Source organism: Sphaeramia orbicularis, chromosome 18 (assembly GCF_902148855.1).
Source record: "Sphaeramia orbicularis chromosome 18, fSphaOr1.1, whole genome shotgun sequence".
Taxonomy (NCBI): domain Eukaryota; kingdom Metazoa; phylum Chordata; class Actinopteri; order Kurtiformes; family Apogonidae; genus Sphaeramia; species Sphaeramia orbicularis.
This window is the reverse complement of record NC_043974.1, coordinates 6490683-6515204: the sequence shown is the minus strand read 5'-3', so window position 1 is coordinate 6515204 and position 24522 is coordinate 6490683. Positions and strand designations below refer to the sequence as shown.

General features: G+C 39.0%; 1 protein-coding gene across 6 annotated transcripts in view; it reads right to left on the bottom strand.

Moving 5' to 3' along the window:
- Nucleotides 1-585: 585 nt before the first annotated feature.
- tec (tec protein tyrosine kinase) overlaps nucleotides 586-24522 on the bottom strand; it is a 128829-nt gene continuing 104892 nt past the window's right edge. For all 6 annotated transcript variants that reach the window (XM_030162037.1, XM_030162041.1, XM_030162042.1 and 3 more), the window contains 6 exons: nucleotides 6764-6935; nucleotides 6335-6551; nucleotides 2928-2992; nucleotides 2735-2853; nucleotides 2434-2591; nucleotides 586-1277 (listed from right to left, as the gene is read on the bottom strand). In XM_030162037.1, coding sequence (XP_030017897.1) covers nucleotides 1197-1277; nucleotides 2434-2591; nucleotides 2735-2853; nucleotides 2928-2992; nucleotides 6335-6551; nucleotides 6764-6935 — 812 coding nt within the window. In that variant the 3' untranslated portion in view covers nucleotides 586-1196. The remainder of the gene's footprint in view (nucleotides 1278-2433; nucleotides 2592-2734; nucleotides 2854-2927; nucleotides 2993-6334; nucleotides 6552-6763; nucleotides 6936-24522) is intronic.

Genomic DNA, 24522 nt, shown 5'->3' with positions numbered 1-24522 from the left:
AGCCTTGAGTCCATACTTTTATCATCCTACATTGTGTAACACAAGTACATGTAAGTGTATGAGTCCCATGGTCATAAAAGCTGACCTATGTGCAGACCTGTCTGTGGAGTCCAGTACACAGAGACTCCCAGACTTCATCTCCATCCTTCATTCTGACTGACTGCTGCAATCAAGTTGTTCTGTTTGTTGTTGTTGTTGTTGTTCTGCTTGATTTTGGTTTCTGTTAAGAAATCTGTTTTTTCCCTTCCACACCGTGCATTGGAGTCCTGTCCATTCACATCCTAGACCAGAGACTGTGGTCAGTGACAGAAGGAGCAGCGCGAGTGAGACGTCAGTACTGATACTCAGAGGTACCCATATCGGATGCGGGACAGCGGTAATGGATCAGATGCGGGATAATGGTAATGGATGATTGACAGGAGGCTCAGCCAGGCTTGGCCAATTATTTCATTCGGGCTGAATAAAATGATATTTGAGAATTAAACATTTTTGACTTTGAATACCTGGTGGATTTCTTTTACATTTTAGTTTGACACACACTTATTAGGAGCACTTTAAGATGACAAAAGAAAAGTGTAAAAATGCCACATCATACGGTATAGCTTTAATTGCACTTCATAACTAATACCTGTAAATCAAGAACATCAAGAATCAACATGCAACATCTCTACAAAAAGGAGGTAAATTTGTCAGAATAAGATACAGTAAACTATGTTAAGGGAAATGCATTAATCAGTCCATACAGCTGAGTCCTCACTCAAATAATAAAAATAAAGCTGCAGGGATTCAGCTGTAGATCAGCATGCATACATTTTTTTCTGAGCTAATGTGTACACTGTGAGCTTTTAGGTTTATATTCCTGTTAGTTCACACTGTGGTCAGATATTAAAGTAGTAAAGGGGCAGATCAGAAATGAGGAGTTGTGTTCTCCGATTTCAGACATTGGAGTGACATATCTGGAAAAACAAATGATATTACTGAATGAGTGAGTCTGTCTCCTTAATCTGATTGGTCATTTCCAGGCAGGATACGGAACATTAAACTATTCTCCTTTAGTTGTGTCCTTTTCTTTAATTTATATATGACTGTTGACTTTAACACCCTGATGGATCATGGTGACCACAGCAGACTCTAAACAACAAGTGATTGGGACCTAACATGGGCACTACAGCCAGCTGAGGGAGTTCACTGGTCAATTAATCAGTTGGGGCATAGTCCTCCAGTGTGCTGGAGATCATCAGACAGAGGCAAGAGAACGATGGACGCTCTTCAGGTTTCTGGAAACACAGAGAGAGAATAAACAGGACTAAATTTGAGTAGTGACAGCTGCCATTTTCCATCCATCCGTGCATCCATCCATCCATTTTCTGAACTACTACTTGTCCCTGTTAGGGTTGCAGGGATGCTGGTTGACAGAAAAATGAACAGATGAATAACCATTCATTTTCATATTCACACCTATGGGTGATTTAGACAGTGGGAGGAAGGTGGCATACCCAGAGAGAATCCACACACATGGGGAGAACATGCAAACTCCATACTGAAAGAACTTTGTTACTTCGGGTGTTCAGACTCCTCTACAAGTGTACAAATGGTAAACTACTAACTTTAAAATGGCAGCTAAGAAACCACTATATGATGTGACAGTTCCTCCATCCAGTAATTATATATTATATCAATATAGCAATTATGTACAGTCTATAATTTTAGCCAACACTGGTTTAATTTAGAAGTACACAATTTATCAAAAATTTATATTGCAATTTTTATGAACATTGAAATTTAGTAGTCTATTTGCTTGGTTTTTAAATATAACCAGCATGTTGACATGAGGCGATCCAGATTTGGTCATTTTTATGTTGTTGTGTATTCGTAGATGCTGTACCACATTTTGTCCAGCTGTCACTGCCAAAGTGTTCTAGGTATAGCTCATTGAAAGGCTCTTGTATTCCAAAATTACTAATATCTCCTATCAACCTGCTGTTTTCACTAGTCTGTTCCTTTACCAAAAATACACAAGTATGCAAAACTAAAGCAGTCAGATCTTTCTGGATTTTGTGTGAATCCCATGACACATACACAAACACACACAGTGGCCACTTGGCTTTTATAATATAGATGCAGATTACTGATCATTTCGACATGTAAATTTTTTCTTTAAGAATTAACAGGAAACCTTACGAAAGATGAATGAACCTCATGTAAAGTAGTACAAAGACAGCTGAGACTAAATCTTATCACTTCAGTCTGTAGAAACCTTTCTGATTTTTAATGCTGTTTAATTTATTTCCTGGATAAATCTGGTCTATCTTGCTTATGTGTTGTGATTATAGAATATAAGCAACAAACAGACTTTTGCACAGTATTGTAAATATCTGTTAAAAGCACTTCATATACATAAAAATGAAGCAGATAGTTTCTCATAATTTGTACCTCATGCCAGCAGAGCTGCATGATATCATAAATGGCTGGTGAGGCCAGTTTGGGCCTGTATAGGCGGTGGCCCTGTGTTACCAAGGTGACAACCTCGTGGTTTTGAGTCTGGTCAAACGGCATTCGTCCCTCTGAGAAAACCTCCCACATCAACACACCTGGGCACACAACAACATAGAAATACAGTATAACCTTATTTTTATGAATGTTGAAATACTATATATGATTGTAAACTGAGCAATAAATGTGTAATTTTCCTTGAGTAAGCAACAAAGCTTTTGTTTTTTGTCAGTCTACTTACCATAAGACCAGACGTCTGATTTGCTGCTGTATTTGCAGAAGTTAAGGACTTCCGGTGGGGACCACTTCACGGGGAACTTGGCACCTGATGAACTGGTGTACTGGTCATCTAACACATATCTACATGAAACACATAACTTAGTAAAAACGACTGTGCAAAGCGGACATGTACAAATGAAGAATTTTATTCGTACCTGGCCATGCCGAAGTCAGACACCTTCACCATAAGAGCATCATTCACCAAACAGTTTCTGGCAGCCTTATGAAAAGAGGGACAAGAGGCATGTTAAGAAGGAATAAAACTGCGAGATCACTTTCTTGAGAAGGGTTCAGTCTATCTTTTGGTGATATTTAGAAGCCAATACGACAAACGGTGTCATACAAGTAAACTTCCTGTTGGAGTTTGGTCATGGGTCTTTATACAACCAAAATTCTGCTGTAGGTTCCATGCCTTTATGACATTGCTATTGCCACTAAGGCCGTTTCCATTTTTTTTTTTTTTACGTAGGTGGTGCTAGAGAGTACATTTTGGCAGCTACATTTTATAAAATTTTTCACCAGACGCGTACCAAATTTGGTGGGTTTTTGAGCATGTTTTAGACGGGTCAAATTCCAGTTTAAAATGGCGTCCAAAGTCCAAAGTGAAAAATGAGTTCCAGACATCTCAACTTTCTGGGCTTCTAAAAAAAACACTAAGTTGGAAGATCACTTGCAAGAGAAGGGTTCCCTCTATCTTTTGGTGCTATTTAGAAGTCAATATGACAAACGGTGTCAGAGGAGTTAGTTTTTGAAATTTTATTTTGAAAGGCATATTGTGAACTTCCTGTTGGAGAAAGGTCATGGGTGTCAGCGTATAATTTGTAGTGCATCATCTAACAAACATTTTGGTGTTGGTTTCATGTCCCTACGACATTCCTACTGGCCACTAGGGCTGTTGCCATTTTTTTCACATAGGAGGTGCTAGAGAGCCTGTCAGCCGGTAAGCTAAAAATAGGACCAATGGCCCTGTAGCTTACCAGCCAAATTAAAAGCTTTGGGAAATGTATCCAGATGCCATTTATTATCACCCAGTTACGTATATTTATTATATTACAGAAATAGTCCATGTTTTGGTCACATTCCAATCAGATCTGTAAAAAATGCAAATTTCAACTTGATATCATTGATACTTACTGATTTATTGTATCAATCCACTTCCTATCTGTTATAATGGGAAAATTTTTCAAAGTGGCACCAAACCCAGAATCAGATCCGTATCGAAATAATTTCAATACCTTGTGTTGACTTCATCATAAAGAAGCTGTATACCAAGTTTGAAGTCAATCATAACTGTAGTTTCGGAGAATAATAATAATAATAATGGATTGGATTTTATATAGCGCTTTTCTAGACACCCAAAGCGCTTTATGTTATTGATCCATTATTCATCGCTCTTACATTCCCCCTCTGGTGGTGGTAAACTTCACCTGTAGCCACAGATGCCCTGGGGCAGACTGACAGAAGGATGGCTGCCAATTCGCGCCTACAGCCCCTCCGACCACCACCAAACATTCATACGCATTCATACACCAGTGTGAGTGGCACTGGAGGCAAGGAGGGTGAAGTACCTTGCCCGAGGACACAACAGACTAACTGACTAGGATGGAGTGGGATTCGAACTGCCAACCCTTCGGTTATTGGACTCTACCACCTGAGCCACAGTTGCCCCGTAAAGAAGACGATTGAAAATTTTTCCCCATAAGAGCCCATGTTAAATTTTCCGTAAGTTCCCGGATCCAGAAGAAGATCCTGATCAGCATGTGGCCATTATGTTTTGGTCATCTCCTCATCAGGGCTGTACTGTAGAAATTTACTCTTGATATCATTTATATTTACTGAGTTATTGCATCGATCAATTTCCTATGTCTTATAATGGGGAAATTTTTCAAAGTCGCACCAAATCCAGAATGAGATATGGATCCAAATAATTTCACTAACTTTTGTTGACATCATCATAAAGAAGCTGTATACCAAGTTTGATGTCAATTGGAATTGTAGTTTTGGAGAAGAAGACGATTAAAAGTTTTGTAACGGACAACGGACGACAGACGATGACAGACGATGACGACAGACAATGACGACAGACGATGACGACAGACGATGACGACAGACGACGACAGACAATGACAGATGACGACAGATGACGCCGCCGGACGCCGCATGACAACAATAGCTTACGGCCTATTGGCCGGTAAGCTAAAAAAAAAACAGTCAGTCTCACAATATGAAAACCATACAGCCTTAAACTTCACAGATGGGTATACAGATTTGAGGTCCAGTCTTCACCATTTACTGTGGCATCTCCAGATTTCTCAAAGATGTAATGGTGTTACGGCCGGTAAGCTGTTCTGCTTTGTCCCTTTGTTTGGTTTGTTTGTTTTGTGGTTGTATTGTGAAAGGTGGAGTCTGGTGTTCCACACTTCCTTCCGCCCTCCTTCAATTCTCTGATGTGGAGCCCGCCAATTGGAAGATGCCAGACATCCCCTGAGACCCGCCCACCAGCTCATCATTTCTAATCACCTCCAGCTGACTGCTCGGGGCGACTGCAGGGAATGCCTGGTTCAGTTCACCCAGGGAGCTTTCATTTGTGTGTTTCTGCCTTTGTTTCTTTCTTTTGTGAACTCTGCCCAGTTTTGTGTTGCTGTAACAATCAGTTTTGAGAAAAGGTGTTTTTTGTTAGTTTGTAAAATTGATTGTTACAATAATTTTACTTTACACAACCTTCCATTTTTCCACCCTGGTTTAAGTTTTGTTACTCCCTCACTCGCTCTAACCCCTAGCAGAGCTGGGACGTAACAAATGGGTAAACTTATACATACTGTATGTATCTTTGATTAATGCAAATATATCACTACCTTTGATTGCTATCAAAGGTATACATGCACTTTTTTCCAGTGAGATTTCAAGTGATTGAAATCTCACTGTTTTTTTTTTTTTTTTTTCCATTAAAATGAAAATCAAACCATTTCTTAAATCTGACTAGTAGGCAACCTAGTCAAAAGAAAGGCCCATGCTCTAATATTCAGTTTTAACCTTGTTTAGCCTTTAGCTTTAATTGCATTTACTGTGGTATTATTTCAATAAACTAATGTAACCTCAAAACATTTATTTATTTTAAACACACATCGTCGCTCAATCTAGACCTGACCAATTGAATCAACTCCAGATTACAATGCAGCCCCTACAGGCTTGCACTGCAGGCACTAGGTATAATGGGTAATCACTTCATCTGCCTCTTCTCACCCTCACCCATCACTCTGGAACTGGGTCTGTCTGGAATAATCAGACCATATGACCTTTTTCTATTGACACACAGTCCACTCATCAGTTAGAGTAGAATAAGTGAACTGAAGGATTTAAAATATTTGCTGAGTTAAGTCCAGGTGGGGACTTTTTTGTACCAGCAGTATAGACTATATTAGTTGTAATTTGAAAACAAAAATTATCTTTTTATTTTGAATACCTGCTGCTGATAGGAAACTTTAGAGACCAAAACATCCACAGATCCATCATACAAAACAAGTTCTTGACTCGTTCAACACAAAGACGACCTGGATCTTACCAGATCTCTGTGGATGAAGCCGTTGCTCTCCAGATGTTCCATGCCTTCACTGACATCCAGGCAAATACTGAGCAGCGCCTCCAGGTTGAAGCTTCCCCGCTGCTGCCGGAGGAAATTAAGCAGGCACCCAAGCTCCATGAACTCTGTGACGATGTAAATGGGCCTCTGCTGGCTGCACACTCCATACAACTGCACCAGCTTAGGATGGGATAGTTTCCTGGAGAACACAGAAGGCCACCGTGTCAAACATTTCTTGAAAAAACAAAAAAAATCCATCAATCCATTTTTATGTTGCATTGTTTAATGTAGTTTTCATTTAATTACTGTATTTTTTTTTAAAAAACTGCAGTATGTATTTTTATTTTAGTTAACATATTTACTTTTTCACTGCTAGTTTTAGTCTTTTGTTTGCTATGCCCTGTTTCTCACATCATGACTTTAGCCTCCTCGATGAAGTCCTCTTCGTACATGGCTCCTTCCCTGATGGCTTTAATAGCCACTTTGTGCTGAGCCCTCCACTTGCCAAGCCTCACCAGACCAAATTGACCACTGCCCAGCTCCTTCATGAAGGTCAGTTCACTGGGGTTAATCTCCCACTTTTCTGAAAACAGAAAGTCAGAGTAAATCCACTCAGGTGTGCATATACAGCTCTGGAAAAAGTTAAGACACCAGTGCAATTTCCTCTGAAATCAGCCTGTCTGCAAGTATGACAGCCATTCCATTCCTGCATCTGTTGAATTCCAACACAAGCACACCTTATTCTACTCAATAAACACCCGATCCATGTCTTATTTAAGAAGGACAAGTATGAACACCACTATCTTCTTGCAATAAGCAAAAACAATGCTATTAGTACTGCAAAAGTAATTGGAATCAATAATAAGTAAATAAACAAAATATCTATTGAAAACTACTCAACATCTGCTCTGACAATGTTCCCAAACTCTGAGGACTAGTTTTTCTATCAGGACAATGCTCCTGGCCTCAGCTAGGTCAATAAAGGTGTGGATGACAGACCACCAGATGAAGACTCTGTCATGGCCAGCCCAATGTCCGGACCTGAACCCACTTTGAAAACTTCTGAAATATAATCAAGAGGAAGATGGATGGTCACAAGCCATCAAACATTGCTGAGCTTCTTCAATTTCTATGCTGCAAAAAGTCACCCATCAGCAATGGTGGAGAGTCAAGACAGGTGAAAGCCGTCATTGAAAATCGGGGTTATTCCACCAAATATTGATGCCTGAACTTAGCTTATAATATATGTACAGGTACATCTAAAAAAATTAGAATATCATGAAAAAGTTAAATATTTTTTGTCACTCATTTCAGAAAATGAAACCCAAATATTATATAGACTCATTAGACATAGAGTGAAATATTTCAAGCCTTGTTTCTTGAAATTTGGATGTTTATGGCTTACAGATAATGAAAACCCAAAATTGTATGTCTCAGAAAATTAGAATATTGCATAACATCAATAAAAATCTGACATTTTTAACAAAAAATGTCAGGCTTCTGAAAAGTATTTCATTTCTATGTACTCAATACTTGGTTGGGCCTTCTTTTGCATTAATTACTTCATCAATGCGGTATGGCATGGAGGTGATCAGCCTCTGGCACTGCTCAGGTGGAATGGAAGCCCAGGTTGGTTTGATAGTGGCCTTCAGGTTATCTGCATTGTTGGATCTGGTGTCTCTCAACTTCCTATTGACAATACTCCATAGATTCTCTATGGGGTTTAAGTCAGGTGAGGTTTCTTGCCAATCAAGCTCTGTAACACCATGGTTATAGGACTAGCTTTTGGTACCTCTGGCTGTGTGGGCAGGTGCCAAGTCCTGCTGGAAAATGAAATTAGCATCTCCATAAAGTTTGTAAGCAGAAGGAAGAATGAAGTGCTCTAAAATGTCCTGGTAGATGGCTGCGTTGACTGTGGACTTCAGAAAACACAGTGGACCTACACCAGCAGATGCCATGGCAGCCCAAATCATCACTGACTGTGGAAAGTCCAAAGTCCTCTTTTCAGATGAAAGTCAATTTTGGATGTCATTTGGAAATCAAGGTCCCAGAATCTGGAGGAAGAGTGGAGAGGCACAGAATCCACGTTAAAGTCCTGTGTGAAGTTTCCACAGTCAGTGATGATTTGTGCTTCTTGCTTCCTTCTGCTGACAAGCTTTATGGAGATGCTGATTTCATTTTCCAGCAGGACTTGGCACCTGCCCTGACTGCCAATGGTACCAAAAGCTGGACCATGGTGTTACTGTGCTTGACTGGCCAGGAAACTCACCTGACTTGAACCCCATAGAGAATCTATGGAGTATTGTCAATAGGAAGTTGAGAGACACCAGATCCAACAATGCAGATAACCTGAAGGCCGCTATCCAACCAACTTGGGCTTCCATTCCACCTGAGCAGTGCCAGAGGCTGATCACCTCCATGCCACGATGGATTGATGCAGTAATTCATGTACAAGGAGGCCCAACCAAGTCTTGAGTACATAGAAATGAACATATTTTTCAGAAGCCTGACATTTCTGTTTAAAATATCAGATTTTTATTGATTTTATGCAATATTGTAATTTTCTGGGACACCAAATTTTGGCTTTTCATTATCTGGAAGCCATAATCATCAAAATTTCCGGGAATAAGGCTTGAAATATTTCACTCTATGGGCCGGATCTACTAAGATCCCAATTTGCATGTACTAATTTGCATGCCATGCGCAATCTAGAATTTTGCGTGTGGGGTTGGACCGTGGTTTGTGGGTGATTTAGTGCTGCTTGCGTAAATGTCAACAGGTGCAAAGTCTTGCAGACCGCCCTATTTAAATGAGGATATTGCGTGCGCTACACTGCTCTGGGATACATCAGCATTAATGGTAACAGTGCACTGAATGATCCAGATGCATGGAAATGTAATGTTGGAGGAGTTTTGTCATAGAAGGTATTGCATGACTCATTCGTTCATTTATATTTCATTTTAAAGGGGTGTGTGTGTGTGTGTGTATGTGTGTGTTGGATTGAATGACTGTCATGCACGCATAATTTTGTCCCACTGTAGCCTAATGTCGGTGCGTATTTTTAATCACACTCATCAGGAGTGGAAAAGAGTCCCGTAAAGTGTGTGTGTGTGTGTGTGTGTGTGCGCGTGCGTGCGTGCATGTGTGTTTGTGGTGGTGGTGGTGGGGGCGCATACGTCTCAATTATTTTTTCTTCCGTCACTCCAAAAATGTTCACAGGAGGGTGAAAAATGCATTGTCTGCATCTCATTTCCTCATTTTATGTCTCCTAACCACAGCCATGTGTGCGCAATTACGCATCCAACCCATTTGGACCTCCTTTTGAGACGTGTTAAATATAGACGCAGTTTCTAGGAGCAAAATTGCTTTCGGGTATGATAAATCACTTTGTGTGTGCTAAATTAATATATTTACATTTTCTCCTCTCAGCACATGCACAACTGCGTGTAAACGCCCAATATTGCATATTCATTGTGCCAAACAAACTAACTGGATGCAGATGCGCTATTTTGCACCTTTGAAAGACGCAACCCTTAGTGTGCACTGTTAGTAAATCAGTTTGTACAGTTTTTTGCATGTGCACTGAGTTTGCACATTTGAATACACGCAAACCTTTAGTAGATCTGGCCCAAGGTCTAATGAGTCTATATAATATATGGGTTCCAGTTTCTGAAATGAGTGAAAAAAATATTGAACTTTTTCATGACATATACATATATATATATATATATATATATATATATATATATATATATATATATATATATATATGTATATATATATATATATATATATATATATATATATATATATATATATCTTCTGGACCACCTGGGCAGCATTTCCTTTAGACTTGGGTCCTCTACCAGAGGCCTGGGAACCTGAGGGTTCTGCGCAGGATCTTAGCTGTTCCTAGGATTGCGCTCTTTTGGACAGAGATTTCTGATGTTGTTCCTGGTATCTGCTGGAGCCATTCTCTCAGCTTGGGGGTCACTGCTCCTAGTGCCCTGATCACTACTGGTACCAGTGTTGCCTTCACACCCCACATTTTCTCTTTCTCCTCTTTCAGCCCTTGGTATTTCTCGAGCCTCTCATGCTCTTTCTTTCTGATGTTGCTATCACTTGGGATTGCTACATCTATCACTACCGCTGTCTTCCAATGTTTATCCACCACCACTATATCAGACTGATTGGCCATCACCATCTTGTTGGTCTGGATCTGGAAGTCCCACAGGATCTTGGCTTGTTTGTTCTCTGTCACCTTCGGGGGTGTCTCCCATCTGGACCCTGGGACCTCCAGTCCATACTCGGTACAGATGTTCCTGTACGCTATGCCCGGTACCTGATTATGCCGTTCCATGTATGGCTTGCCTGCCAGCATCTTACACCTGCTGTGATGCGCTGGACTGTCTCAGGGGCTTCTCTACAGAGCCTACACCTGGGGTCTTGTCTGGTGTGGTAGACCCCAGTCTCTATTGCTCTGGTGTTCAGGGCGTGTTCTTGTGCAGCCATGAGTAATGCCTATATATATATATATATATATATATATATATATATATATATATATTTCAGGGACAATCTAAAACACTTCATGTAAAAAAAAATTAACATAGCTTGATGTCCATAAACTCCAATCACTCATCACCAAATTTATTCAATAAATTGTCTGTCTCTCTCTCTCTCTCTCTCTCTCTCTCTCTCATATATAAATTGTCAAGACAGAGTGAATGAATGGATTCAACAACATGGTGCTGAAGGGAAAGTGTTTTATTAACAGAAAAATAAGGCCAGCATCCATAATATTGGGGTTTTCACTTTGATTTTAGCAGAGGTGGGCATGATTAGAAATGTCCACATGAAATTTGATGATAATTGATCACAGTTTTGGACATTAAGCTACGTTAAGCTTTTTTACATTAAGTGTTTTAGACTGTCCCTGTTACGTCCCTGTTTCCATTAAAATTTCCCTTAAAATGGATCTGAACACAAGTTGTAACTTCGATGGGGAATAACGATTAACAAGACAATAAACAATAAACTTTTTTTTTCATTTAGGCTATTTATTTTGTCATAGAGGTACTAGATCCAATGAAATAGGTTCTGGATCCGACGTTGGAGGTGCTGGATCCTGATCCAACTGGATCCGGCTCAAATTAAGCCCTGCTCATCCCCAGTGCAGAATGACTCTGAATGTCTCTGGCAATGCATTTGGGGCAGTTTGTCCAAGTAGAGTTACCATTGTGCTTGCACAAATGGTCAGTTGATCCGGTAGTGAAAGGCAATAGAACCAACCCATAAAGATGGAAGACACTGAACAGAACGTTGACCCTCTGGATAGGAAATTTGAGTACAACCCCCCCAAAGCGGAACAGTTGTTTCAAGTTGTTTAGTTGAAGTTATTGAATAAACATGTTAAGTGCATACTACGGTGGCCCAGTACGGTGGCCCAGAGGTGCAACAGGCCAAAAAATTATCCACTAGATGAAAAAAATTATCTACTACAAGAAAAAAAAAAAGAGAACAGCCTAAAAAAATTATCCACTAGATGAAAAAAATTATCTACTACAAGAAAAAAAAGAGAACAGCCCAAAAAAATTATCCACTATAAGAAAAAAAAGAGAACAGCCTAAAAAAAATTATCCACTAGATGAAAAAAATTATCTACTTCAAGAAAAAAAAGAGAACAGCCTAAAAAAATTATCTCCTATAAGAAAAAAAAAGAGAACAGCCTAAAAAAAATTATCCACTACATGAAAAAAATTATCTACTACAAGAAAAAAAAAGAGAACAGCCTAAAAAAATTATCCACTAGATGAAAATAATTATCTACTACAAGAAAAAAAAGAGAACAGCCCAAAAAAAATTATCCACTGTAAGAAAAAAAAGAGAACAGCCTAAAATAAATTATCCACTAGATGAAAAAAAAAAAAAAATCCCCTATAAGAAAAAAAAGAGACCAGCAAAAAAAAAAAAATCCACTAAAAGAAAAAAAAAAAGAGAACAGGCAAAAAAAAATATCTACTAGCCCAAAAAATTATTCGCTATAAGAAAAAAAAAAAGAACAGGTGAAAAAATGTATCTACTATGAGAAAAAAGAAGAGAGCAGCCCAAAAAAATATCCACTATAAGAAAAAAAAAAACATCATCCACCTTTTCAATTACGGGGGCGCTGTTTACCTGAAAGGTGTCTTGCTTTAAAATTAAGACCACCACAAAAAATAAAAGGATAGGCTGAAAAATTTTAAGGCTTTCGGCTAATGTGGCTAATGCTAAGGAAGTACCCCACCGTAAGTGGAGGTCGTGCGCTAAAAAAATAAAGTTATTTTAAAATATAGGTATTTCCATTAATATAGTTTGCAAAGCAGTTAAATGATTAAATACGGTTCCAGTGTCTGCTCAAGGTTAGGCATGGGCGTTAAATGGTTAAGGTTAGGGTTAGGGTATGGTTGGGGTTAGTTTTCAGTGGTAAATGGCCCTTGTGTGCACTGTGTGAAGGTTCGTTGCTAAGCTAATGCTAACGCGAAAAGTTGACGGCAACTTTGTGTTATTTTATTTTGAGAGGAGGAGAAGAGGAGCTTCCTGTGGAGCTCCACTATCATGGCATTGCCCATTTGTTTGCAGGTAGACCTCTCCTCCTCAACTCAAACGGAGTGTCTTTACTAACACTAGATCAAGAAGGACATTTTGTGGAGATAAAGATGTATGCCGTGGTACCGCAGTGCCTCGGCACCTGGCAACGAGCTGAGCTGTGGTACCGAGCCATGGTACGCGGTGCCGTGCTGGGGTACCTGGCACCGAGCCGTGGTACCGCGGTACGTCGCGGCACCAGCATCAACCGTGGTGCCGCACCAGCCGAGGTGCCACGGTACCTCGCGGCACCAGCCGAGGTGCCACGGCACCAGGTGTCGGTGCCGCAATATGCACTTGCTGTCTCTCAACAAATGGGCGATGCCATGATAGTGGAGCTCCACAGGAAGCTCCTCTTCTCCTCCTCTCAAAATAAAATTATTTTAGAACTTCTTGTAGCGAATATTCATCAAAAATGATATTGAATGTCAGGCAGTTGAACAATTCAACACCGTAATCACACAATTGTTTACTCGCACTGGTAGTTCACAAAGTTGCCGTCAACTTTTCGCGTTAGCATTAGCTTAGCAACGAACCTTCACACAGTGCACACAAGGGCCATTTACCACTGAAAACTAACCCCAACCATACCCTAACCCTAACCTTAACCATTTAACGCCCATGCCTAACCTTGAGCAGACACTGAAACCGTATTTAATCATTTAACTGCTTTGCAAACTATATTAATGTAAATATCTATATTTTAAAATAACTTTATTTTTTAGCGCACGACCTCCACTTCCGGTGGGGTACTTCCTTAGCATTAGCCACATTAGCCGAAAGCCTTAACATTTTTCAGCCTATCCTTTTATTTTTTTGTGGTGGCCTTAATTTTAAAGCAAGGCACCTTTCGGGTAAACAGCGCCCCCGTAATTGAAAAGGTGGATGATGTTTTTTTTTCTTATAGTGGATATTTTTTTGGGCTGCTCTCTTTTTTTTCTCATAGTAGATAATTTTTTTCACCTGTTCTTTTTTTTTTTTTCTTATAGTGAATAATTTTTTGGGCTAGTAGATAATTTTTTTTTGCCTGTTCTCTTTTTTTTTCTTTTAGTGGATAATTTTTTTGCCTGGTCTCTTTTCTTTCTTATAGGGGATTTTTTTTTTCATCTAGTGGATAATTTTTTTTGGGCTGTTCTCTTTTTTTTCTTATACTGGATAATTTTTTTAGGCTGTTCTCTTTTTTTCTTGCAGTAGATAATTTTTTTGTCTAGTGGATAATTTTTTTAGGCTGTTCTCTCTTTTTTTTCCTTATAGTGGATAATTTTTTTGGGCTGTTTTTCTCTTTTTTTTTCTTGTAGTAGATAATTTTTTTCATCTCATGGATAATTTTTTTAGGCTGTTCTCTTTTTTTTCTTGTAGTAGATAATTTTTTTCATCTCGTGGACAATTTTTTTAGGCTGTTCTCTTTTTTTTCTTGTAGTAGATAATTTCTTTCATCTAGTGGATAATTTTTTTAGGCTGTTCTCTTTTTTTTCTTGTAGTAGATAATCTTTTTCGTCTAGTGGATAATTTTTTGGCCTGTTGCACCTCTGGGCTACGGTGGCCCAGAAAAAAATTATCTACTACAAGAAAAAAAAGAGAACAGCCTAAAAAAATTATCCAGTATAAGAAAAAAAAGAGAACAGCCCAAAAAAATTATCCACTATAAGAAAAAAAAGAGAACAGCCTAAAAAAAATTATCCACTAGATGAAAAAAATTATCTACTTCAAGAAAAAAAAGAGAACAGCCTAAAAAAATTATCTACTATAAGAAAAAAAAGAGAACAGCCTAAAAAAATTATCCACTACATGAAAAAAATTATCTACTACAAGAAAAAAAAGAGAACAGCCTAAAAAAATTATCCACTAGATGAAAATAATTATAATGAAAATAATTTTTTTGTCTAGTGGATAATTTTTTTAGGCTGTTCTCTCTTTTTTTTTCCTTATAGTGGATAATTTTTTTGGGCTGTTTGTCTCTTTTTTTTTTTTTCTTGTAGTAGATAATTTTTTTCATCTCATGGATATTTTTTTAGGCTGTTCTCTTTTTTTTCTTGTAGTAGATAATTTTTTTCTGGGCCACCGTAGCCCAGAGGTGCAACAGGCCAAAAAAATTATCCACTAGATGAAAAAAATTATCTACTACAAGAAAAAAAAGAGAACAGCCTAAAAAAATTATCCATGAGATGAAAAAAAATTATCTACAATAAGAAAAAAAAAAAGAGAAAAACAGACATAAAAAATTATCCACTATAAGGAAAAAAAAAGAGAACAGCCTAAAAAAATTATCCACTAGACAAAAAAATTATCTACTGCAAGAAAAAAAGAGAACAGCCTAAAAAAATTATCCACTATAAGAAAAAAAAGAGAACAGCCCAAAAAAAATTATCCACTAGATGAAAAAAAAAAATCCCCTATAAGAAAGAAAAGAGACCAGCCAAAAAAATTATCCACTAAAAGAAAAAAAAGAGAACAGGCAAAAAAAATTATCTACTAGCCCAAAAAATTATTCACTATAAGAAAAAAAAAGAGAACAGGTGAAAAAAATTATCTACTATGAGAAAAAAAAGAGAGCAGTCCAAAAAAATATCCACTATAAGAAAAAAAAAAACATCATCCACCTTTTCAATTACGGGGGCCCTGTTTACCCAAAAGGTGCTTTGCTTTAAAATTAAGGCCACCACAAAAAATAAAAGGATAGGCTGAAAAATTTTAAGGCTTTCGGCTAATGTGGCTAATGCTAAGGAAGTACCCCACCGGAAGTGGAGGTCGTGCGCTAAAAAATAAAGTTATTTTAAAATATAGATATTTACATTAATACAGTTTGCAAAGCAGTTAAATGATTAAATACGGTTCCAGTGTCTGCTCAAGGTTAGGCATGGGCGTTAAATGGTTAAGGTTAGAGTTAGGGTATGGTTGGGGTTAGTTTTCAGTGGTAAATGGCCCTTGTGTGCACTGTGTGAAGGTTCGTTGCTAAGCTAATGCTAACGCGAAAAGTTGACGGCAACTTTGTGAACTACCAGTGCGAGTAAACAATTGTGTGATTACGGTGTTGAATTGTTCAACTGCCTGACATTCAATATCATTTTTGATGAATATTCGCTACAAGAAGTTCTAAAATAATTTTATTTTGAGAGGAGGAGAAGAGGAGCTTCCTGTGGAGCTCCACTATCATGGCATCGCCCATTTGTTGAGAGACAGCGAGTGCATATTGCGGCACTGACACCTGGAGCCGTGGCACCTCGGCTGGTGCCGCGAGGTACCGTGGCACCTCGGCTGGTGCGGCACGACGGTTGATGCCGCGAGGTGCCGTACTGCGGTACCACGGCTCGGTGCCAGGTACCCCAGAACGGCACCGCGTACCATGGCTCGGTACCACAGCTCAGCTCGTTGCCAGGTGCCGAGGCACTGCGGTACCACGGCACACATCTGTATCTCCACAAAATGTCCTTCTTGATCTAGTGTTAGTAAAGACACTCCGTTTGAGTTGAGGAGGAGAGGTCTACCTGCAAACAAATGGGCAATGCCATGATAGTGGAGCTCCACAGGAAGCTCCTCTTCTCCTCCTCTCAAAATAAAATAACACAAAGTTGCCGTCAACTTTTCGCGTTAGCATTAGCTTAGCAACGAACCTTCACACAGTGCACACAAGGGCCATTTACCACTGAAAACTAACCCCAACCATACCCTAACCCTAACCTTAACCATTTAACGCCCATGCCTAACCTTGAGCAAATACTGGAACCGTATTTAATCATTTAACTGCTTTGCAAACTATATTAATGGAAATACCTATATTTTAAAATAACTTTATTTTTTTAGCGCACGACCTCCACTTCCGGTGGGGTACTTCCTTAGCATTAGCCACATTAGCCGAAAGCCTTAAAATTTTTCAGCCTATCCTTTTATTTTTTGTGGTGGTCTTAATTTTAAAGCAAGACACCTTTCGGGTAAACAGCGCCCCCGTAATTGAAAAGGTGGATGATGTTTTTTTTTTTCTTATAGTGGATATTTTTTTGGGCTGCTCTCTTTTTTTTCCTCATAGTAGATACATTTTTTCACCTGTTCTTTTTTTTTTCTTATAGTGAATAATTTTTTGGGCTAGTAGATAATTTTTTTTGCCTGTTTTCTTTTTTTTTCTTTTAGTGGATAATTTTTTTGGCTGGTCTCTTTTTTTTCTTATAGGGGATTTTTTTTTTTTTCATCTAGTGGATAATTTATTTTAGGCTGTTCTCTTTTTTTTCTTACAGTGGATAATTTTTTTTGGGCTGTTCTCTTTTTTTTTCTTGTAGTAGATAATTTTTTTCATCTAGTGGATAATTTTTTTAGGCTGTTCTCTTTTTTTTCTTGTAGTAGATAATTTTTTTCATGTAGTGGATAATTTTTTTTAGGCTGTTCTCTTTTTTTTCTTATAGTGGATGATTATTTTAGGCTGTTCTCTTTTTTTTCTTGAAGTAGATAATTTTTTTCATCAAGTGGATAACTTTTTTAGGCTGTTCTCTTTTTTTTTCTTGTAGTAGATAATTTTTTCATCTAGTGGATAATTTTTTTAGGCTGTTCTCTTTTTTCTTATAGTGGATAATTTTTTTGGGCTGTTCTCTTTTTTTTCTTGTAGTAGATAATTTTTTTCATCTAGTGGATAATTTTTTTAGGCTGTTCTCTTTTTTTTTCTTGTAGTAGATAATTTTTTTCGTCTAATGGATAATTTTTTGGCCTGTTGCACCTCTGGGCCACCGTAGCATACAGCTCTGGAAAAAAATAAGAGACAACTGCACAATGATCATTTTCTCTGATTAGGTATATGTTTGAGTAAAATGAACATTTTTGTATTATTCTTTAAACTACAACATTATTTCTCCCAAATTACAAATAAAATTAAAGCTGCAAGCAGCATTGGGCAGGACCTCGCACCGGGCGTTCCGCCTCCCCCGCGGACACCTCAGCTCCACTCACACCTCTCCGTCCCGATACCAGTTCCCACCCTTTAGTGTCTGTCCTCCTACAGAACACCAGCGACCCTCTGCTGAAACCACCATCACCTTTAAATGAGACTTTTATTTTGGAAACCCTACTGTGTGTATGTGCATTTGTTTTGTATGTGAGAGAAAGAATCAGTTTGAAAAATGAATTGAAATTGTATGAATAATTGAGCATAAAAGTGATGATTTATCACATTTAAGGCTATTATTTTGAAAAAACCCTATTGTGTGAGCATGTGTGTCTGTGAGAAAGAGTACTTTTGAATGAAGAAACATTGTACAAACAGTTGAGCGTTTGGTCATAAAAATGAAAAGAAGCTATGTAATAGACATTATGTATTATTTTTAATAGGGGTTTTATTTACAAAAAATGTACTCCGTGTACTTTATAATGTATGCAAAATGTCCAATATCCACAATACAATGCAGCAAAACGTGTTTTAAAATGTGAGAGGTGGGGAATTTAAAAAAAAAAAAAGTCAGCACCCTGCCTGGGGTTTGAACTCATGCCTCCTGCACAACAGTTCACTGAGTTAGCCACTGGTCTATTATCAGACACATACAAGGATGCACTGGTTCACCTCATATAGGGATTTTGGCACTTTTATCTAACGTGTTAAACATCCTCATGCTGTTAACCTCTGGCAACATTCATTGCTTCCAATTTGACATTTAAGGATTTTTGTGATCACAAATCACTGGGATTTTTACACGTTAACATCTGCAGTTTGTTGCCTAAGTTTGATCAGGTAAAACCCTGGGTACACACTGCTACTCCTGATGCCTTAGCTATCTCTGAATCATGGCTTAAGAAAAGTGTTACAAACTCTGACATTTTAATACCGGGTTACCAGGATCAAGCCACTAAGGGTGGGGGAGTGGCTATCTTTGCAAAAGAACATTTGCAATGTTCTGTATCTTGCCTAAAGCTGTTTAAAAATTAAAACTATCAACAAATCTCTCTCTTTCCGTCACCTTTTGTTACAGACCACCCTCTGCCCCTGCTTGTGCATTATCATCACTCAGTGAACTTCCTCATATCTCCCCAGAGTCAGTCCTTTAAGGTGACTTGAATTGGGATCTGTGTAACCCTCCTGTCCTAGTTACACAGCAATTCAAGGCTTAAAATCTCTTTCAAATTTTATCTAAACCTACCAGATTTAACTTGAAATCTCCCACAGCTGCCACACAAATTGACCTTATTCTAACTAATACTCCATCTATTTAACAATCTGGAGTCTTCAGTCAAGATCTGAGCGATCACTGTGCCATTGCATGTATTCGCTCTGGCCTCTCAGTCAAACACCCCCCCTATGATTGTAATCAAACGCTTTCTGAAGAAGTTTGATATCCAGGCCTTTCTACATGATGTGGCAGCCGTGAGCTGGGAGAGAATTAACCTCATCTCCTCCATGGATGATGCCTGGTCTTACTTTAAAGATTCATTTGGCACTTTTATTGATAAGCATACCCCACTGAAAAGACTCCGCACCCAGAATCGCTATAGTCCCTGATTCTCCCCTGACCTGGCTGATTTGATCCATCATAAAAATGCTTTATTGTGGAGAGCCAGGTCCTCTCAGTCTCCTGTTGACTGGTTTGCCTTCAGGCATTGTAGAAATAAAACCACACTGGTAATTAGGTCAGCTAAAATCAGTCACTTCAAGGAGAAATTTTCATCATGTGGTGCTGACCCCAAGAAGTTCTGGAAAACAGTCAACTCTATGGAAAATAAACTCTCTTCCCCCCACCTACCTGCCTCTTTGAAATTTGGTGACTCAACCATAAGTCACGCATGGCCTCGCTCCTTAACCAACATTTTGTGTACTCATTGCAAGCTTTTACTGCCTCACTTCCCAGCACTGATCCATCACACACCTCTCCTCCACCCAGTGATGTCAGCCTCTCCATTCAACCCGTTTCTGCCTCAGAAGTTCTGGAAGAACTCATCAAGCTGGACTCAAATAAATCTGCTGGCTCTGATGGGTTTAACCCTATGTTTTTAAAAGTAGCTGCTCACATTCTTACAACCCCCATTACAAACTTATTTAACTTGTCCAATCGTCTGTCTGTTTTCCCTTCTGACTGGAAATCTGCCATGATCTTCCCCCTTTTCAAAGGAGGCTCAGGTTGTGCTTCAAGGTTCCAGCTTGGGCCCAACCTTGTTTTCCATCTGCATAAATAATGTGACCAGGGCTGTCGGTACCTCCCTGATAGATCTCTATACTGATGACACCATCATTTACTCATCTGGCTCTTCACTCCTTTCTGCTGCATCCACCCTTCAACTCAGCTTCAGTTCTGTCAAGAAGTCCTTTTACGACCTTCACCTGCGTTTCAACTCAAAAAAGACTAAATGCATTTATTCAGTCATAAAAACAGTGTCACATGCCCCCCCAAGATCACCTGTGATGACGGCTCAAATACCTGGGTCTCTGACTGGACCACTCACTTTCTGTCGAGCTCCACATCAATAACCTTCAGGCCAAAGTTAAGGCCAGACTGGGGTTCCTTTACTGTAACAAGGCTTCATTCATACACTCTGCTGAACATACCCAGGTGAAGATGACCATACTCCTTATGTTTGATGGTGGTGATGTAATTTATAAAATGGCTCCCAAGTGTGCCCTTAACTGCCTGGATGCTCTCCACCACTCAGCCATCCGTTTTGCCACTGGTGCACCTTTTTCCACCCATCTTTGCGATCTGTACAAACTGATAGGCTGGCCCTCCCTCCACACCAGGCGACTTCATCATTGGATTCTATTTATCTACAAGACTCTTCTAAGGAAAACACCTCGATACCTCTCTTGAGCCAGAAATCCTTTCGTTTTACTGCTGCAAATGATTTGAACTCTCTTCAAAATTCCCTTAAACTTTCAGCTCTCCCATCACTCTGTACATTTAAACAGAAACTACAACATTCCCTAATTGACTGTTGCATGTGTTGACTCTCCCCTTCTGCTCTCTCCCCATACACTCTATTCGTTATTTATGTTGTTTCTAACTTCATAGTCTCTTCACTATTGGTTGCGAGTCTTAGACTCATCTGTACTGTTCTCTTTTATCCATTTTTCTTTTGTTCTGTTTTGTTTTGCCACTGTTTTTGTCTGTCGGGGCCTCTTGCCAGGTCATCATTGTCAGAGAAGCTGTTCTCAATAGATTTTACCTGGTAAAATAAAGCACTAAAAAAATTATGTGTCATGTTCTGCAAATACATGCTCTAAATAACAATATTTAGGGACCGAGCCGAAAGGTAAGGCCCTCTCACACAGTGAGAGGCCTTGCCTGCAAGCAAGGCCCTATTGTTTTTCGTTTGTTTTCATATTATTAGGGACCGAGCCGAAAGGTAAGGCCCTCTCACACAGTGAGAGGCCTTGCCTGCAAGCAAGGCCCTATTGTTTTTCATTCGTTATGATATTATTAGGGACTGAGCCGAAAGGTAAGGCCCTCTCACACTGTGAGAGGCCTTGCCTGCAAGCAAGGCCCTATTGTTTTTCATTCGTTTTCATATTATTTTTTTCCCGATGCCCATTTGACCTGGATTTTGACCCCCTAAACATGCTCAAAAACTCACCAAATTTGGCACACATGTCAGGTCTGGTGAAAAATTTGATAAAATGTAAAAATTAACCCCATAGGTGCCAAAATGAGCTCTATAGCACCCCCTAGAAACACAAAAACGGCCCTAGCGGCCAGTAGGAATGTTGTAGACACATGAAACAAATGCCAAAATTTTTGTCTCATCGAGCCCGACAAATCACGTTTGACACTCATGACCTAACTCCAACAGGAAGTTCAGAATTTGCCTTTCAAAATAAAATGCTCAAATTGCAAACTTCCAGTAGGAATGTCGTAGACACATGAAACAAATGCGAAAACCTTCGTTTAATTGAGCCCAACAAATCACGTGCTGACACCTATGAGCTATCTCCGACAGGAAGTTTGCAATATGCCTTTCAAAATAAAATTTTTAAAACTAACTCTGATTACACCCTTTGTCATATTGACTTCTAAATAGCACCAAAAGATAGAGTGAACCCTCATCAAAAAAGTTACTTCACACTTTTTCCATAACGGTCTTAGTTTTTTTTTTAGACGCCCGCAAATTTGCGATGTTTGGAACTCATTTTTCACTTTGGAGTTTTTCCCCACATGTGACATATCTACGCATTCAGGGGACTCAGCACAACGCTCACATGCAAAAAATTTTGAGATCGGATGTACGGTTATTGATTTATAACAATTTGTTTCTTTTCATACTTTTTCCACTTTAGACTGCCATTTGACCCCCTTAACCTGCTCCAAAACTCACCAAATTTGCCATGTATGTCATGGCTGCTGAACACTTTGATTCAATATCAAAATTAACCCCATGGGTGCCAAAATGGACTCTGTAGCAGCATCTTTGTACTAAAAAGCACACAAAATCTGCTCTAGCGGCCAGTAGGAATGTCACAGAAACATGAAACAAATGCCAAAATGTTGGTCTGATTGAGCCGACAAATCATACACTGACACTCATGAGCTAACTCCAACAGGAAGTTGGCAATCTGCCTTTGAAAGTTACTCTACGTTTCTGCAATTACTGCTTATTCATTTCAGGCTTTTGACAAATAAGTTATACCTCATTAAATTCCCACAAGTCTGCAGAATCCAAAAGTGAAAGAATTTTTCAGATACAACCTACGGTTATGGAATAATGGCGATTTTTTGAAGACTATGTTTACTTTCACTTTTCACAATGACAAAATCCCTATATGAGACAAACCAGTGCATCCTTGTATGTGTCTGATAATAGACCAGTGGCTAACTCAGTGGGCTGTTATGCACAAGGCATACGTTCAAACCCCACGCAGGGTGCTGACTTTTTTTTTTTAAATTCCCCACCTCTCACATTTTAAAACACGTTTTGCTGCATTGTATTGTGGATATTGGACATTTTGCACACATTATAAAGTACACGGAGTACATTTTTTGTAAATAAAACCCCTATTAAAAATAATACATAATGTCTATTACATAGCTTCTTTTCATTTTTATGACCAAACGCTCAACTGTTTGTACAATGTTTCTTCATTCAAAAGTACTCTTTCTCACAGACACACATGCTCACACAATAGGGTTTTTTCAAAATAATAGCCTTAAATGTGATAAATCATCACTTTTATGCTCAATTATTCATACAATTTCAATTCATTTTTCAAACTGATTCTTTCTCTCACATACAAAACAAATGCACATACACACAGTAGGGTTTCCAAAATAAAAGTCTCATTTAAAGGTGATGGTGGTTTCAGCAGAGGGTCGCTGGTGTTCTGTAGAGATGTAAGGAGGACAGACACTAAAGGGTGGGAACTGGTATCGGGACAGAGAGGTGTGACTGGAGCTGAGGTGTCGATGGTCACGGGAGGCGGATCGCGGGGGAGGCAGAACGCCCGGTGCGAGGTCCCGCCCAATTCTGCTTGCAGCTTTAATTATTATTATGACTTATGACTTATTATACAAAGAACTTTGAAAAATAAAATGCAGCCCAGACCATTGGAGATAGACCAGCACATGTTATTACAAAAATGTGCAGCCTGGTCTCGAAAGATGTGCTTTGTGACATTTTGATGCATGGATTTTGTTAAAATTGCGAAAAATCGGTCAAATTTGTCCATCTGAAATGAATTGGGCCATTTTCAAGTGGCTACCATTCCGATTCGTGTTAAAATTATTCTGTCAATGCACAAATGTTCGGTTTTGCCCAAAGATTATCTGTATGGTTAAGTGGTAATGATATCACTTACGGTTTTTGCACAAAAATGCGAAAAAAAAAACATTCATTTTCAATTTTTTTTTTTGTCTGTTTTCTGACCGCTACTGCTTTGCCATACTTTCACCTACAGACTTCATTTGAACTTTAAAACGCAGGCATTTTTGTCATCTCTCCAAAAATGTCTGTGGTATAAGGATGGGATTTACAGTTTTCAATAGGTGAGTCTTCAAAAACCCCAGGGTTGAGTGAACATCTGATCTGTTAGAGTGGGTGGTGTCATCACCTAGAGTGGAGGAGCAGCGAAAATTCACCTGAAAATTTTCTGAACGACTCACCCTCCCGGCCAAACGATACATGGGAGGTGAATGATCTTTTCCACAAATGTAGCCATGGTTCCTGGGCTGCATATGAACCCATGTTTGAAGACCTAGCTCTTTCTAAAGTGAAATGGCAGGCAGTAGTTTCAGGGCAAATCCCTCCTCAGCTCCTACTCAAAGCAGTACAAATCAGTGCTAAACGGATCGCTGTGCTCCTGGTGAGTTGACTGTTTTTACACTACCGTAACTCGGTCATTTCTCACAGTACGGACAAAAAAACATATCTTTGTGTTGCCCAGGTCTGTCTGATGCTCACGATTATGTCAGTTTTCACCTATCATTTACGTTTTTCCGATAATTAGCAGCTGTTTGGGACCTTTTTCACAGTGTTCCAGTGCTTGTGTCTGTCTCCTCATTGCCTGCACTGCTCATTGACATGGTAACGACACGTGATCTGTGTGTCACAGCTGCAGAAAATTAAGATAATTAAGGCTCCACAAAAAAAGA